Source organism: Emydura macquarii, unplaced genomic scaffold, assembly GCF_026122565.2.
Source record: "Emydura macquarii macquarii isolate MOO-44397 ecotype Brisbane River unplaced genomic scaffold, CSIRO-AGI_Emac_v2 contig_1146, whole genome shotgun sequence".
Classification (NCBI taxonomy): domain Eukaryota; kingdom Metazoa; phylum Chordata; order Testudines; family Chelidae; genus Emydura; species Emydura macquarii.
The window spans coordinates 22,052,036-22,069,239 of record NW_027131283.1 but is presented as its reverse complement, the minus strand read 5'-3'; the positions used below and the strand labels follow the sequence as shown (position 1 = coordinate 22,069,239).

Here is a 17,204-nt window from a genome sequence, read left to right as displayed (position 1 = left end):
ACAGAATAAACAAAGAAGGTTGGAGACAGGTTCCTTGGGTTGGAGTCTATATTGAATTGTTGCCACAGAAATACCAAATTATCTATAACAACATGCCACAATGTTCTCGTTTAAGTACCACATAACTCCAGACACCTATTTTGTGCATATTTTGAAATAGTGATGGACTCTACGTTAAAATTAAATTGGATCAATCTCTAATTTAAAAGTTCCAATCAACCTTACACAATTAAAATTAGAGCCTATATTTAAGCTAAATTTCTTTTTCCATCTGTGTATTTTGTACTGCTGACGATTTAAGTGAGGGACGTGCTTTTCACTGAAATACTGAAAGCAGTGTCATTGTGTATTTTCTCTTTCATGCACCCCAAAGTACCCATGATGCAATGGAGTTCATGACACTGCTCTAAAAGTCCACTGTAATATGCTGTCTTTGTGTGTGGGAATGGGAGTATGATGTCACCCTCCAGGTGCTGGCCCACAGAAAAGTTAGGAGAACTACTGCTGTTATCTGCTAAGGAAGATCTTCAGGACAAGTGGCACAAGCCTGTGTTTTCAGAGATAAAGGACCAAGGATTCTGTCCCCACTCCTTAGGTGCAGCTGTGATTTATCCAGTAATTCTGTCTGCTATCTTCAGCTCATGGATTCATCTCCTTACAGTCTCTAAAGGAACAGTGTTCGGTATATACAGTCTTCTTTCTTAAACAATGTTAATATTAATTTTAAAATGTACTTATAATTAAATGTTCTGAAAAAAAATTACATTAGGTATGGTAGTGACATGTTTTTTTGATTTCACACAGTTCAAAGCAGGGACTGTGCCTTCTTCCATTTTGGGAAAACACATTTTCGATGCTATTGCAATAATAATCTCTCTCATGTTTTTTAGGATTTAATTTTACATACACTACATTCCTCTCCAGCAATCACCTTCCTTCTCCTAAAAACAAATATCAGGTGTTTCACCTCAAAGCAGCCTCTCCCAAAGTCTCTTAGATACTCAAAACACCATAACAGCTACGAGAAAACTAAACTTGTTCAGATAAAAGCTGTTGGTATCTTCAGAGTTGCTAACAATTATGGTGCCCCCCTATATTTATTTTATATGTATTTCATGTATATTCACTTGGGTAGCTTCCTGTAAATATCCCTAAAATATAGCAATTTACACATTTAAATATTATTTTTTGGTTTACCTTTGCAAACACTCTTGTAGTCTACACAGCAGTCTTTTTTCTCCAAGCAGTCTTCAGAACAAGAACAATGGCTTCCAGTTATCCGTGTCTCACCACAACGGAGATTAGTGCATGTCCATATCTGAGCTGAAAAAAATTATTAATTGGTTGTTGTGATGGAATTCACCCCTGCATTCATACCCTACACACTATTGTAATAATCTTTGTATAAAGTATGCCTTGTGAGGTACCATTTGAAAACTCATGATTTGCTGGTCATTATTGTCCTGGTAACATATGTATGGCAACATTGGAGATGAAGTTATAAGATTCCCCTGTGTGGTGTTATTAATGCATGTTCCAAACCTCACAGCCCTTCCCAAACGGAAGCTGGCAAACACTCCTGTCCTAAACAAAGGAATGCGTGCTTCCCTTAATTTGAATTTAAGCAGTAAACGGAGTCATCAGGCAGGAAGGGAAGACAAAGGAAGAAACAGGTGAAAAAATCCAGCATAGACATTTGGTCTCCTGGGTCTTCTGGAAATGTTTTTCAAGGGGGGGGACTAAAACTATAAAAAGGAGGGACAAAAGCCCCAAGCCTTCCCTCTCTCCCTGCACATCACATTCCCTGCAAGAGACAAAGAAAACAGTCATTGGGCTCTGTGGAAGGGGTTCTGACCTAAAGAGTTCGGTCAGTAAGACTGCCGAAAGCGTGCGGTGACAAATTCTGCTTGCATCCACCAACTTAGGCACCAGTAAGTGTTTTATCTTTATTTTTCTTTTAACCATTTCTGACTTTTATGCCGCATTACTTGTACTCATTTAAAAGCTCTCTCTTTGTAGTTAATTAACTTGTTTTATTGTTTTAGCTAATCCAGTGTGTTCAAGCTGAAGTGTCTGGATAACTTCATTTGGGGTAACAAATTGTATGCATATTATCCCCTTCAAGAAATAACAGACTTAACAGATCTGTACTGTCTATGAGAGGGCTGGGCAGTGTATGACATGCATTTCTGGGGGAAGAGCTGGGACTCGGGGTGTGTTGGGGTCACCCTGCACCATAACCAAGGCTAGTAAGAGCCAAGGTGTGGCTGGCTGGCAGCCTGCAGCACACACTCAGACATAACAGTAACTTTCATGCTGGAGGCTGTTTATGGGCAGTTCAGGTTGGAGGCTGCAGCAGCAAGGCAGTGCAACGGGCACCCCAGGTTACAAGGCAGAGGAGGGGCATGCTTCCTCCCCTTAAAACCTGACCCTGACTCTGGTCCAAACCCACTGATGTTAATGGGAGTCTTGCCACTGACGTTAATGAGGGTTGGATCAGGTCTAAGTAACTTCTGCACAAGAAGAGAATGCTGGCTTTCCTTGGCCACCAGCTACCCAGGAAAAAATAAAGATATTTAGGTGATTATTTTTAAGCACAAAGTGAAACTCAATTTTTTATATATACATCAAACCCATTCCTGCTCCCATCGAAGTCTGTGGCAAAACACCTATTGACGCTCATGCGAGCAGATTTGAATCAGTAGTCTCTGAGGGAAGAGAAAGAGCAGCAAGGAGAAAATGCTGCATGATTCCCAGCAGATGGCAAATAGACTGAAGAATGAAGGAAAGGGTACACATTACAGGACAGGAGTGAGATAGATTAGAAGAGGAGAGATGGATTGCAAGAAGCTGTCAAGGGAATATTTTGTGTGAATGGACAGGCAGGAAAAAGATATTAGATCTGATACAGAAGCAGACAAGTTTGCTAGAGAACTTTGTAGTCCTCTGATCCAATTCATCCCACCAACATAACCATCATGTGTTGCATACTGTTGAGAACACAGGGTATTGGGGACACCCAATAATCCCCACAGTTCTGAGGGGGAGGTATTTCTCCTGTCATTCCATGCCCCAGGACAAGGAGAACAGCTATGATCCCACCTACACATATCCATGACCTTGTCTGGATTAACAAGTATGATTATGAAAGGACTGGTTATCTGTGAAATATTTTGCTTGGTTTCATGTTGGCCCTGTCTTGTGTGTGAAATCAATACAAGTTATTCACTGAACATATACACTTGATTAAAAAGTTTACTGAAGTACATTCCTCCTTAATAAAAAATGTGGAGTCTTTCAGGAAAGAAATTAATCCCCGTTTAGATTTCATATCATGTCACATTCAATTACAAGCAGCATGGCATCTTACCAACATGCATTCAACATACATATAATAGTTCCAGAATTCATCAAGCCCTTAAAATAAAATAAAAAAATGAATGGGAGGCTCTCTCTGCATCTGTACTTGTGGCAGAATAAGTAATGCAGCACATTTATTGTTTTACCTCACCCTCTCTCCAAAACAAACATAAAAAGGCTAGCACATCTCACATTTGAGGGAACGTACTTGGTTCCAGGCAGGTAGACTCATAATCCCAGCAGCAGTTTTGAAGATCTTTACAGCCACCATCACACTGGCAGCCATCCCCCCCTTTATTAAATGGTTCATTACATCTGTTTCTGCAGCTGACTGTAAAGAGAACAAAAGATGATTTTAGCACTAGCACTGTTCCATTCCTTCAGAATACAACAATGAAATGGAACACGGCCACGAGCCCTAGAGCTGGAATATTCTGAATCATTGTCAAAAACTATTTCCCGAATCACTTATCAGCACATTTAGTAAAATCAATAATATGATCTTATTTCCATCAGAGTTGGGTGATGTCCACATAAGACCATGTGTGTGTGTGCGCACACATGCGCGTGTGTGTAATTGAACATTTATACCTGGTTTTGGATCAAAATTAGGATATAAATAAAAATAATATGACTATTATGATAATGACATGGGGAAAAGATCTGATATTCAGACGAGATAAACAGGCCTTGGAAACTCCAGACTGAAAGTTAAAAATATTTTAAACTATTAATTTTAAAATTATAAAAACAGATACAGTCATATCTATTCATGAAGAACTTTGTGCCAAAATACCTGTCCTGAATCTTCCTTTATGAAGGTCCCTGAGGATTTTGGCTAAATCCTCTGAATTTGCTTAACATTATGCAGTTCTCCAAAAGTCTGGGTAAACAGGTAGTCCTTGCAACATGCCTTCAGGCATTTTGGTCCAAAGAAAGAGAAGGTTTCTGTGGCAAGTTGTGCTATCCTTTTAAGATACAATCAGGAGTTTACAGCCAAGACATCCCTGGGCACAATCAAGGAGCATGCTGCCCTGCTCTTGGAGCTGGGCTATATAAACAGGAAAAGCAAACTGAGCAGAAGCTATGCTGGAAGCTATAAGTCACAGGCCACCTCAGGCACCAGGATGGTAACCTGATTTGGGCTTTAGAGACTTTTGTTCTCTGACTGTAAGTTTGATTGCTCTGGATCACTGCTCTGAGGCAAGGGCCTTATGAACTTCATTAAACTGCTCTTTCCCTGACTCGATGCCTAAGGGAAAGGGAAAAAGCTTGCTTGTCACCTCAAACAATAAGAGAATTAGAACTTTACTGGCGGGGTCAGTTTGGAGACCTTCTTAAAGGGAACTTTTTATCTTTAGTTTGATCTTCCCCTTCTCAGATCCTATACAGTTCCAAAGTTAAGGGCTTCACGTGGGGAATGCAGCACTCAGGTTTGAGGGTCTCCATTCACCACAGCTATGGTAATAACACATAAGAAGAGAGCTCTCTCACACTGGGAAGACCCAAGCCATTTAGGGCTTTAGAGGTCAAAAGCCAACTTCATCTGGAACCCAATAGGTAGCCAAAAGACAGCATGGATCTGCAAATGTATTGTAGGTATTATGGCAAAGCTCTTCCTCTACCTCGGTGGGTCCAGTGCTTCCTTCTAGCGGTAGGTCAAGGAACTGCTTCACTCCTTAGTGGTCTTCCACCTTCTGGTGGTGGGGGAGGGTTATACAGCCTCTCTAAGATGGCTGCTTCCTGCTGGCTCCCGGTCCTGTCTCTGGTTCTCACAGGCCCTTGCCTCTTCGCTGGGGCTCTTGCCCCTCCAATGAATGTCCAGTAGAGGGTAGTGGGGGCGCAGTCCCACCCTTGACTCCAGGCCCCAACCCATAGACCCTATAAGTAGCAACCTCACACTGTGGCTTCAGGAAAGCTGCTAGCTTCCCTGGGTCACTTCCCTGTGCCCCTTGACTTAATATCCATACCCTGCTCAGACAGGGGTCCTTCTTGGCCTCCTTTCCAGGGAAGGCTTTTGACCCCTGACAGCCCCACTGGGCATGGTAGTGCACAAACCAAATGTCAGTTCAATCTTTCTGTTCTGGCAGGGTCTCTTCCCTTAGGCCTCTTCACTTAGGCCTCCTTTGGCCTCTTCAGGCAGTGTTTTTCCTTCCTCCCATCTTTGTACCTGCAGGGTTCTCTTCTGCCAATGTTCTACTCCATCTCTTAAACCCTCCTGGCTCTTGACAGTGTCTTGCCTGCTCACACACTCTCTGGTAGCTCGCCTCACTCTCACAAGTCTCGCCGTACCCTTTCTCTGGAGAAGAAGCTTTTAACAAGTCCTGGGCGGGGCCTTGATTGGCTCCAGAGAGTAACCCCTGCTTAGCTACCAGGGGAAAAGGGACTTACTGATCCTGGGGCTGATCTATTGGCCCTCTAGCACTCTCCAGTAGCCATCCAGTCTGACCCTGTCACAGTACATATCAGAGCACCTGCACTTCAAACTATCACATTTGCAGCAGCAGTTAGGTAGGTAGACGGTGCAGCTACCCAGATTTACAATTCCATTGCATTTGCAAAAATGTAGATGCATATACTTCTCCATTCTCCATCACTGACAATTTGTCAAGTGTTTTCTAGTTGAGTTTTATACTGTTACAAGAGGGTTTGGGCTGATGATGATTTTAATGAACGCATTTACATGCAACCAATAGGAAAGGCTAATCCTATCTTTTCCTACATGAATAATCCATTGAATGTCTAACTTTGTGCTTTGGGATTGTCAACCATCCAAAGTCATGAAGAAGGGTGGAATGGACCCAACTGAATTGAAGTGATTTTGCATTTAACATGCTGAGTCTAAGGGTTTGTCTATACTGCACAGTTAATCTGGGCTTTTTCCTGGGTTTTAAACCAAATCTCTTACCATCCACACAAAAAAATCTCTGACCCAGGTGAAGGGTGCTTTGGAGGTGCTTTAGCCCAGTTTGTTTACCCAATTGAGGGGTGTAGGTTAGAGCCCAGGTTCCACTTTGGCTGGAACCTGCCCACTTTGCAATAAGATGAGGGCAAAATCACTTGCGTGTTAACAATCCTTCATTGCCCTTTCCACCATTTTCCCTGAAGGACAAACAAGTTCTGCCACAACTGACTGGGAAAGACTTCTAGAGTGTTTCAACACAAAGAATCCTGGAATATGCCCCCAGACACATACGGATGAGTGCAGAAACAGTTAGGACATAGTAATGCAAGTTTGGCTTTGCTGTGGGAGGGCTCACACCCAGACTTGAATAATCTGAATGCCAGTCACCCAGGTTAACTGTGCAGTGTAGACATAGTCTAAAACAGGAGTATAGTGAAATCCTGTTTTTCTATTTGAAATGCAATTTTTTATACTCCTAATAATATTAAATTCCTTTTTGTTATTTGTTTAGAGCATATATAATAGAAAAATAGAAATAGAATATTCAGGTGCAGGGGGTCTAATTATAGTTTTAAAAAACCTGAGACATTGCAGAATTATTATGGGAGCTATCATAAAATTTACTTAAATCTATCCAACAGGATCAAAGCCATTATCACAAGATTTAATATCTCTGATTTTGTACTGTGTTGTGTTACTATTGTACTGTATTGTGTTACTATTTCACCTTTCATAAGCTAGGCCAGCCATAATGAAAATGATTAAAAGTAAAAGGACCTGACTCACAATTGCCCTGCACCTTGTGCAGTCAAATACATTAGAACCTCAGAGTTATGAACAACTCAGGAGTGGACGTTGTTTGTAACTCTGAAATGTTCATAACTTTGAACAAAATATGATAGTTATTCTTTCAAACCTTATAACTGAACATTGACCTTATAATACAGCTTTGAAACTTTATTATGCAAAAGAAAAATTCTGCTTTCCCTTCATTTGTTTAGTACTTTATGTTTAAGACAGTACTGTACTGTATTTGCCCTTTTTTTTTTGTCTCTACTGCTGCCTGATTGTGTACATCCAGTTCCACATGAGGCGTATGGTTCACTGGTCAGTTTGTAACTCTGGTGTTCATAACTCTGAGGTTCTACTGTACACAAGGGCAAAGTGGGTGTAAAAGCTAGAATTCTGATCGGCTAACATTTTACTCCACATTGCATTCATTTTGTACAGGCATAATTGACTCCACAAGGTGGACGGCAATGGAGAATCAAGCTCTAAGAGTCCATAAATGTTACATGTCAAGTTGACAACACATCATAATATTTGGTTAAGAGTCATTGAAAAGTAATTACAGTTTACATAGTTACAAAGAATATCATAAGACCTCAGAAGAAGGGAACAAGTAAGAAAAATAATGAGTGGGGAAGAGAAGGGAAACAAGTTTAACACATTAACATAGGTATTTTAGGAATGAGGAAAAAACCATTTGATTATCATTCAGTGGCTACGCAGGTAGAATTTGTTTTAAATGCAACTATTCAATTGCTGACATTGCATTAATCTGATAGGAACATTTCTGACAAAAATAAAATTTCATCAAAATGAGTTGTTTTGTTAAAGCCAAAATGTTTCACAAAGGCATATCAGTTTTTGTCTGAAAGAGCCTTTTTTGGGTCCAGAACTTTCTGATCACATCTTACAAGAGAGAGACTGAATTGAAAAGCTCAGACTTTTGATCTGAAAACAGATGTTTCAACACATTTCCATTTTGCAAATATGTTCAAAAGGTTTTGCTTTTTTTTCCAATGCAGAATGAAAACAAATTTTGAAACCTCAAGAATTGCCATGAAATGGAATTGCTGTCCTCCAGACAGTTCTGCATTATATTATAACTTGACTAGTTCTCACTCTTAATTAGAGCTGACCAAAAATCAGTATTTCCAACCCATGGGAAATTCAGACATTTCAATATTTCAGTATGTTTTTGTATTGACACAGGGTGAAAAGTGTAAATAGCCATTTTTTTCATGGAATGGAAAGTTCAGAAAAATGTCATTTTGGAGCTGCTGTATACTTACTTGGCCCATCACCCTGAGCTCCTAACCCAGACTATCTCTCATAATGCACCACGATCATGTGACTCAAATAATGCACTGCATCATCAACTAGAGGGGAGACTGGTCCATTGTGGAACCTCTAGTCAAGCCGGGGAGCCCGGCAACTGGAGGACAGTGGGGGCAGGAGGCATCCGAATGACATTTCCTGTGAGGCACTGCAGCTGTTCAAGTGAATACAGAATAATGTCAAACTGACCAAAAATGAGGTGTTTCAATTTGGTTCAACAGATTGAAATATTTCTATTTGGGATCACACAACCTGAAACCAAATATTTTGTTTTGCTTTTCCTGACAAAAATTTAAATGAAAATTAAAAAATCAAAATTCTCCCACGATTTTGCAGAAACTGCATTTTTGACAATTTTTTTTCCAACCAGTTCTAATATTAAGCACTTTAATGATGCCAAATATAACTGATAAGTGGGGCATGAAGAGCATCAAGTACTATCAGGTATGAAGTATGTCACATTGCAATAATAATTTACAACTTATTTTACAAACATTTAATTAAGCTTTCCAATCCTTGCGAGGCAGGCATTATAACCCCCATTTTACAGATGGGGAACTGAGGCACTGCCGTTAAGGCCAAATTTTTTTAAACCGTCCACCAGTTCTGGGGGACTTCCTTTTTATGTTGTCCAACTTGAGAAATCTAGGGTCTAATTTTCAAAGGTGTTGAGCACCCACAGCTTATGTTTAGTGAAATTACAAATCATCCTCTGTTTAAATGCTTTGCTGGATGGAGGCCTAAATTAATATTATACTGAATATATTGTAAAGGTACCTTGCACTTGGTCTTCATGTTTTAGTCCTAGTCCCAAGCCTAGTCCAAGGGAAATAACCACCAAAGAAACTAGAAGAACCTGTCAAAAAATCCATATAATGTGAGGTATTACATTTGCAGATGACACAAAAACTGGGAAAGTGGTAAATAATGAAGAGGACAGGTCACTGACTCAGAGCAATCTGGATCACTTGATAAACTGGATTTAAGCAACCAATATGTGTTTTAATACGGCTAAACATAAATGTTGTAGCCCACAAAGCTTGTTTAGGTTTTTATTTTACTCAGCAGTAACACAAGGAACCTGCAGGCCTATATCCTCTAAGAAACTGGCTTAAGCAAATAGGAACAAAGAATGCAGGCCATTCTAATAGGATGGGGGACTTTATGCTGGGAAGCAGTGACTCTGAAAAAGATTAGGGGAGTGTAGTGGATAATCAGCTGAACATGAGCTCCCAGTGCAATGCTGTGGCCAGAAGAGCTAATGCAATCTTGGGTTCCATAAACAGGGGACTCTAAAATAGGAAGAGAGAGGTTATTATACTTCTATATTTGGCACTGCATGCCTGCCTCTGGAATACTGGGTCCAGTTCTGGTGCCCACAATTCAAGAAGGATGTGTGAGGGTTTGTGAGTCTCAGACCCCAGGCCCACAGATTCCCAGGCAGTGCTCAAATCCTGCCTATCTGAAACCTGTGGAGAAAATGGGGCTGGCAGAGCTTTAGCTCACCAAGGGCTCTGCTCATTGAACTCCAGACTGGGGAAGACATCCAGCCCCACTGACTGACTCAAACACACTACTTAAGCCAAAAGGAATCACAGGAAGGTGTCTGAGTAGCTATGTAAATTTTTGACTGGCTGCACTGTGGACCTGCCTATTCTCCTGATTTCTGAGCCCTGCCTTCCAGCCGGTTCCTGCATCCCAACTGTTCCTACCCTCCTTATCCCAGATCCTTATCTGCTCCCAGTTCCTGCTTTCCCCGCCTCACTCCAGGACTCTGCTCCCACACCCTACCCCTGATTCTGACTCTTATCTTGGCACATGACTCTGTATTCAGCGCTATCTCCAGCACTGGTTCCTGGCTCCTAACTCTAACCGGTAGGCATGACTGCCCACACCCTGGTCTTTACACAATAGTGAAAAATTGGAGACTGTTCAGAGAAGAGCCACAAGAATGATTAAAGGATTAGGAAACATGCCTTATAGTGCTAGATTCAAACAGCTTAACAAAGAGAAGGTTAAGGAGTGATTTGATTAAAGTCTGTAAGTACCAACCTGCGAAACACATATTTATAATAGGATTCAATCTAGTAGATAAACGTATAACAGCATCCAATAGCTGGAAGTTAAAGACAAATTTAGACTGGAAATAAGACGTACATTTTTAACAATGAGAGTAATTAAACATAGGAACAATTTACCAAGGGTTGCAGTAGATTTTTCATCACTGGCAATATTTAAATCAGAATGGGATGTGTTTCTAAAAGATCTGTTCTAGGAATTATTTTGGGGAAGTTTTATGGCCTGTGTTATACAGGAGTTTATACTAGATGATCACAATGGTCCCTTCTGGCCTTGGAATCCATGAACCTTTATCATACATAATGTACATCAGTAGTATCTATGAATTCTAACCAAAGAAAAAATTGAGCAGATCCTGAGCTGGGGGGTGTGAGAGAGTCTGGAGTTACAGGCATAAAAGTAAAATGTGTGATGTGCTGCTTATATTTTAGCAAGAAGCCACCACAAAACTTTTTCCCTTTAGCCTGTGAGTAATCCAATGTGATGAGTAGGGATGTATTTGCTTTCAGAGAAGAGGGGAGGAACTGGTGAATCTATTCATTTGCTTTCCAATTAAACCAAAAAAAGCATCCTCATAATCAAGGAGAGAGGCAGCACTTGGTAAAATAGTTATGTTACACTCATTTTCCTTGAAGTGAGTACACTTTGATCTTAAGAAGTGCAGCATATATTGATAAGATAGCATGCAGTTCACCTTGCGCAATTTGAAAAAGGTGTATTTTAATCGTGTCTCTTAGCACAGATAAAAGCCTTAAAACCATGATCAAATTAAAAAAAAATCACTACTTTCCTCAATACCAAAGTACTACTCTCTCAGCCAGCATTTCTAGAACCCAAGTCCCACCCACCCTCCTTCCCTGAAAGAGCTGAGAAAAAAAGATAGGCCTCAAAGTATGCCCACTGGGTCATCAAGACAAGGCTCTGGGGAATGAAGGGTGGAAATAAGTTCCAGAATCTAGGAAGCCTCACTTAGAATGCGCTGCCAGCAATCCCCTAATATAACCAAGAGGACTAATCACAGCTATTGAAAAGAAAGAAAGATACAATATGAAAAGTAGACAAGAGTAGGGATCTTTTAAAGCTCTCTAGATTATTAATTATTATTTATTTGTATTATCGTAGAGCATCTCACTATACACCCTTTCCCCAGTAATAGACTGCGGCAACTTAGCTGAAAATGACCATCGAAACTAGGAGCCAGTGTAGGAGGAATAAGGAAGATGCTCATATCTGATACGACACAAACTAATAAGGCCTCTCTGTCTTCTGTTCCTCCCCCTCCCCCCAGTGGTCCTCTCCCCAACTGCATCTGCCATAACATCCCACAGCAGAGCTCATCTAGGAAGCTCCTTTTCAGCCCCAATTGCTGCTAAGGTCCATGTAATCAGACTCAGAGGGGTAGCTGCTGCTTCTCTCCCTCCGCCGGCCAGCTCCATGCTCCTGCCTTTGCAAACTCACCTGAGATAATGGTAGCAGTTCCTTCTTTCTCTCCCTTTCCTTGTTTCAAGATGCTGGGGACCACTGCTGGGTTAAGGGAAGTAGGTGCTTCTCTAGAGCCCCCAAAGGAAAAATGTCCAAAAGAGGGATGGAGGAAAAAGGAGAAGGGGTGGAAAATAATTCTCCAAAGAGGAATTTAGAGGCCATATAATCTCTTATGCCAAGAAATGGAGAGAACATAGAATTGATACCCCTTTGAAGGAAGTTAAGGGCTTGGATGTAGACTATACTTCTGCCCCCTCCACAGAGAGGCTCAGAATCCTCATCAATCTAAGATATGAAATCAACAAACTTCTCTCCAAAAAGGCTGAGTTTGCTTTATTCTGTTTGAAGCAAAACTACTGGGAATCTGGTGAGAGAGCTAGCAAGCTGTTTCCATACAGATTTAAACAAATGGCTTACAGAAATAAGATTGTTGCTATTCATAATAGCAGCAATAAATTATATAAAACATAGTTAGATAATAAACAATGTCAACAGTTCTATTCAAAACTGTATTGAGCTGAAGAGAGAATCAGTAAAGATGCCCTAGATAACTTTTAGTGGATTGTCTCTTCCACTGATCTCTGGCTTTCAGAAGATACTTTTAGAAGCCCCTCTAGAAATCGTGGGACTGACTGAGGTTATAAGAGAAATGAAGGTTGGAAAGATTCTTGGAACAGACAGGTTCCCAGCTGAATTTTACAAAAATTCTCTGAAACTTTAACACCTAGATTATTGAATATGTTCAATGAGGCCAATAATGAGCAAACTCTCACACCTACTCTAAGAGAAGCTGCAATTTCAGTTATTCCTAAACCTGAGAAAGACCTTGGACTATGTAGTAATTACAGGGCAATTTCTTTAATCAATTGTAACACTAAGATTTTCACTAAAGCTCTTGATATACAACTGGACAAAGTCTTCTTACACATTAAACAGATAAATCGGGTAGGCTTCCTTTGCAATAGACATGGCTCAGATAATTTGCATCAGCTGATCAATATTATTGGTGCTTTGAGAGACTCTAAAGAACCCTTAGCTGTCATTTCTTTAGCTGCTGAAAAGGCCTTTGAACACATAGCCTTGGACTATCTTTTTCATGTATTAGCAACATTTGGTTTTGGTAAACAGTTTATAGCTTGGATTAATCTTTTATACTCTAACCCAATTTTCCGGGTAGTTACCAATGGTATTATTTCTGCCCCATTTCCATTACAGACAGGTATACGGCAGGGCTGCCCCCTTTCTCCTCTTCTGTTCAATTTAACTTCAGCTAAACCTGTAGCCATTGCCATCCAACCTGCAGCCATTGCCTTCCAAGCAAATCAAAATATTCATGGCACCAGGCAAACAGAGCACGAAATTATGCTCGATGCACATGATACTTCTGTATTTGTATCTAAGCTCAACGTTATCATTCCTAACATTCTAACCACTATTAATACGTTTGGACTCCTCTCAGGATAGAAAATAAATTGAGGTAAATCAGAAATCATAGGCATTAACAAATATACCCACAGAGGTCTTTTCTCAAACTGGGACTTTCAATGGCAATTCTCTTATATGAAATATTTAGGAATACTAATTCCCAATAATATTCAGGACACCCTAACATAAATATAGAACCATTTTTTGCCCAACTGGCTAAGAGTTTGGGGACAGGAGGTTCATTAACCCTCAGTTTGTTGGGTAAAATTAATATACAGAAGATGAATGTCCTTCCCAGAATTTTGCATGTCCTGAGAGGTCTCCTTATTTCTATTCCTCAAACTTGTTTTAAGAAATTCAATAATAGTTTCAGAACATTCCGTTGGGACACAGGTAAGAAACCCAGATTGGCTCTGAACAAATTACAGCGTCTCCTGCCTCTGGGAGGCTTTTCTCAGTTTGGAAAATTATCATAGCTTCTTTTTATTATGTCAGGCATTTTTTATGGTTGTTAAATATGACCACACAGACCCCACCTTGGGTTCACATTGAATGAGAACTGGTATATCTTCCCCCTTTCAGGCACCATAGAATCAAATTATTATAGATTTGATTACTCCAGAGCTCCCACAATAATGGCTGTGAGTCAAGCTTGATCAAACTTGGCTGGAACATTCTGCTTGCATCCATTCTTCCGTGTAGAGGCAGCCCTATGGAGCAATCCTATCCTTAAAATGGGTGGCAAAACCTTGATGTGGAAGGATTGGATGTACAGAAGAATTATGACTGTGTTGCAGCTAATTGACAATGATAAATGTAAAACATTTATAGATCTTCAGCAACAATTTGGATTGCCCTGCTCTGGAGCATGGAAATAGCTCCAGTTAAAGCATTTCCTCATGAATGTATTTGGCCTGGATGCATTGAGAGCTCCAGAAGGTCCAGAATGTTTATTGTTTTGGAGGAAACTTCCTGGATTTACTTGGCCAGCTGGATACTTTTACAATTCTCTGCCCCAAAAAACTCTGCCAAAGATTGATAATTTGAGAATTGCATAGAAGAGAGATTTGGCTACACGATCTCCAACCCAATGGAATACAATTGTACCTGTTCATAAAGCAACTATCTGCCTGAGACTATGGCTTATTCACTAAAAGACATTTTTTCGAATATACTGATCCCCACATAGGTGAATGGTCATGGGCCTCATAAATGCTGACTACTGTTGGAAATGTAGCTCCTTGCTACTACATCAGTTCATATGTTGTGGGAGTGCTCTTGTAGCAAGGATTTCTGGTATAAAGTGGATCAAAGGGCCAAGTGATATTGGATGCTATGTTGGAGCCTTCCCCCTAAGTTTAATTCTTAGGTACATTCCTAATATCTGGAGATTACCTGGTAACAAGGCAGCATGGTTTTAATGTGCAATTATGGTTGCTAGAAAATTAATCTTACAAAAATGGAAAAGTCGATCCCCACCAAATATTGATGCCTAACTCAATGACATTGCTGACCTTGCAGCTAATGAACAACTAGCATTCCACAGAAAGGAAATGTAGGAAAAATTCAAAGCAATTTGGACTGACTTGTTAGACAGATTCACCTCGAAGACCGATATGTCGCTTCCCCTGCCCATCCTTTATCCTAACCCTCTTTATTCCATTTGTGTATTATGATGAATCTGGTATTTTGGTGTATTTGATGTATTTGGAAAAATTAATGAAAAATTATAAACTCAAAATACAATATATGCAAATGAAGTAATGCATATCCATCAATGTGCAAACATTTACATAAATCCCCTAGATTTCTGGACATTCAGCCTTAAAATATACATGTATACATACATCCAGCACATATCACACAATACACACAAGTCTCAGGGTGACCTGCTAGGAACAAGTAGACTAGGAAATATCTTTGGAGCAGCCAAAACATTGAACAGTAGCCCTTATTAATGTATCAGAACTATGTGTATATGCTTATCCACAAACATTGATGAATGATAGGTTGAATCCTCTTGTACTAGGATTTTTTTTAATAGACAGTAATTTGTAGTTCATTATAATTTTGTGGAATGATCAGAATTACTAGATACCTAACTATACTATCTCACTCTACTACTCCAGTTCCCTCATGTATCTCATCTTTTCCAGTTTACCTTCCACCCCCAATTACTCTCTCTCATTATCTTTTTATTTTGCACACAGAACAGCCTAAAACACAGATTTATGTTTAAAAAGAAAAGCAAAGGGCATTGAGGAACCTCAGTTCTCTTTGTTTTCTAGGTTTAATATTTTTACTGTCTCCTTTAATAAAGTGAATGGGAAATCTCAGTTTTGGATTGAGTTTATACAGTTCTCACAGATTATATGGTTCAAGGGGTTTGTTTTGGCCTATGTAAACTGGTTCTGTTTATTAGAATCATTCTAAGTGGTGTCGAATTACTCTCTGTGACAGTAAACAATGCCCGTCAGACTTTTCTGCTTGGCTATGTTTTCATTATTACAAAAGTTTCTAGTGTCACAGACTCCCCGTCCCGCCTGCCTCGCCCTGCCCTCTCCATGTTTCTAATGCAATCTCCTGGTGATTATGTAAAAATCTGAGTTTTCATTTTAAAAAACAAAATAAGTTTCTTGCCTTTTGATTACAGAGAAAAACCTGAAACAGTGCACTGAGCATACCAAAGCCTCAAACAGGAGAAATAAATAAGAACAACCTCAAATTTATATTTACAAGTTAATCTCATTCAGGGGGAAGGGCTGACCCCCTATTACGTTAATGTTTTGGGATAGTGATATTATGTGCATCTCTACTCTTTGTGCTTTTTCTTCTACTTGTTGCAAGGGTATTATTGACCAGTTACTTGTCTGTGTTTTCTGATTCGCTAATGAAATATCTGACACACAGAGAGACCTAAAATAAATAAAAATCACAGCTACCTTAGCCACTAACACAAGAAGTTAACTTTTTTCATTTTAAACAAATACATAACATATAAAGCACTAAATACATTTGTAATTGGCTCTTAGTCTGAAAGAAACAGAACAATCACTACTTACGCCACAGAGTATCTTGTATTTCAGGAGTGTTCTTTTCTTAACAAAGGTCTCTGTTTGTAAATTCATTAACTCCATCCGGCTGCTTTGATGTGCATTTGTTTCACTGTCAGATAGCATGTTGCTGTGAGTCGTCTCTTCTGATATTGCTATAGTCTTTTATTTCCTTTTTCAGCTCAGCTAGAGCTAACATTTCATCTTGGCGTGAACTGAACATCTGGCACTCTGGCTTCAGGATTGTAATGAGATCAGAGTCCCTGAGTCAAAAGGCTGCAGCAAGTCACAAAAACGGGGAAATACGTTCAGCAGAGTTGATGCATGATAAGCATGATCAAGATCACACTTTCAGTTGTGGTCAATACATGTAGGTGTCTTGTGTTTGTCATTTCAGATAAGGAGAGTACTTGAAAATCAGAGTCTAGGATGAATTTGTGATGAAACAATAAAGCAATCAAATGCAAAATAATACAAGTGAAATTCAAATTCTTGACTAAAAAGCCTTTCCTCAATTCAGCATGCCATTCATTATCCTCAAAGTTACATAAAAAGTATTAAGCCAAATCCCTTGTCTTTGTGACCTGGGTGCCTAGGGTAGTCCACTCTGAAAATGCCAAGGTCAGGGCAGGCTGCAAAAAGGACAGCAGATTCTCCCAAAACTGGTGGCTTACACTGTACTTAAGATTCACCAACTAGTCACAAACTATACTCCTGATCTCCCACACTGGTTCTCAAGAAGCCCAGAAAATAAATCACACGACCCCCTTTATTGC

The 17,204-nt window shown here is 39.9% G+C and overlaps 1 protein-coding gene across 1 annotated transcript in view; it reads right to left on the bottom strand.

The window, feature by feature from the left end:
- Positions 1 to 16,699, bottom strand: part of ENPP3 (ectonucleotide pyrophosphatase/phosphodiesterase 3) — a 63,844-nt gene extending 47,145 nt beyond the window's left edge. The window contains exons 1-4 of the mRNA XM_067546750.1: positions 16,438 to 16,699; positions 9,167 to 9,245; positions 3,569 to 3,691; positions 1,198 to 1,323 (exon numbers count right to left, since the gene is read on the bottom strand). Coding sequence (XP_067402851.1) covers positions 1,198 to 1,323; positions 3,569 to 3,691; positions 9,167 to 9,245; positions 16,438 to 16,554 — 445 coding nt within the window. The 5' untranslated portion in view covers positions 16,555 to 16,699. The remainder of the gene's footprint in view (positions 1 to 1,197; positions 1,324 to 3,568; positions 3,692 to 9,166; positions 9,246 to 16,437) is intronic.
- Positions 16,700 to 17,204: the final 505 nt, after the last annotated feature.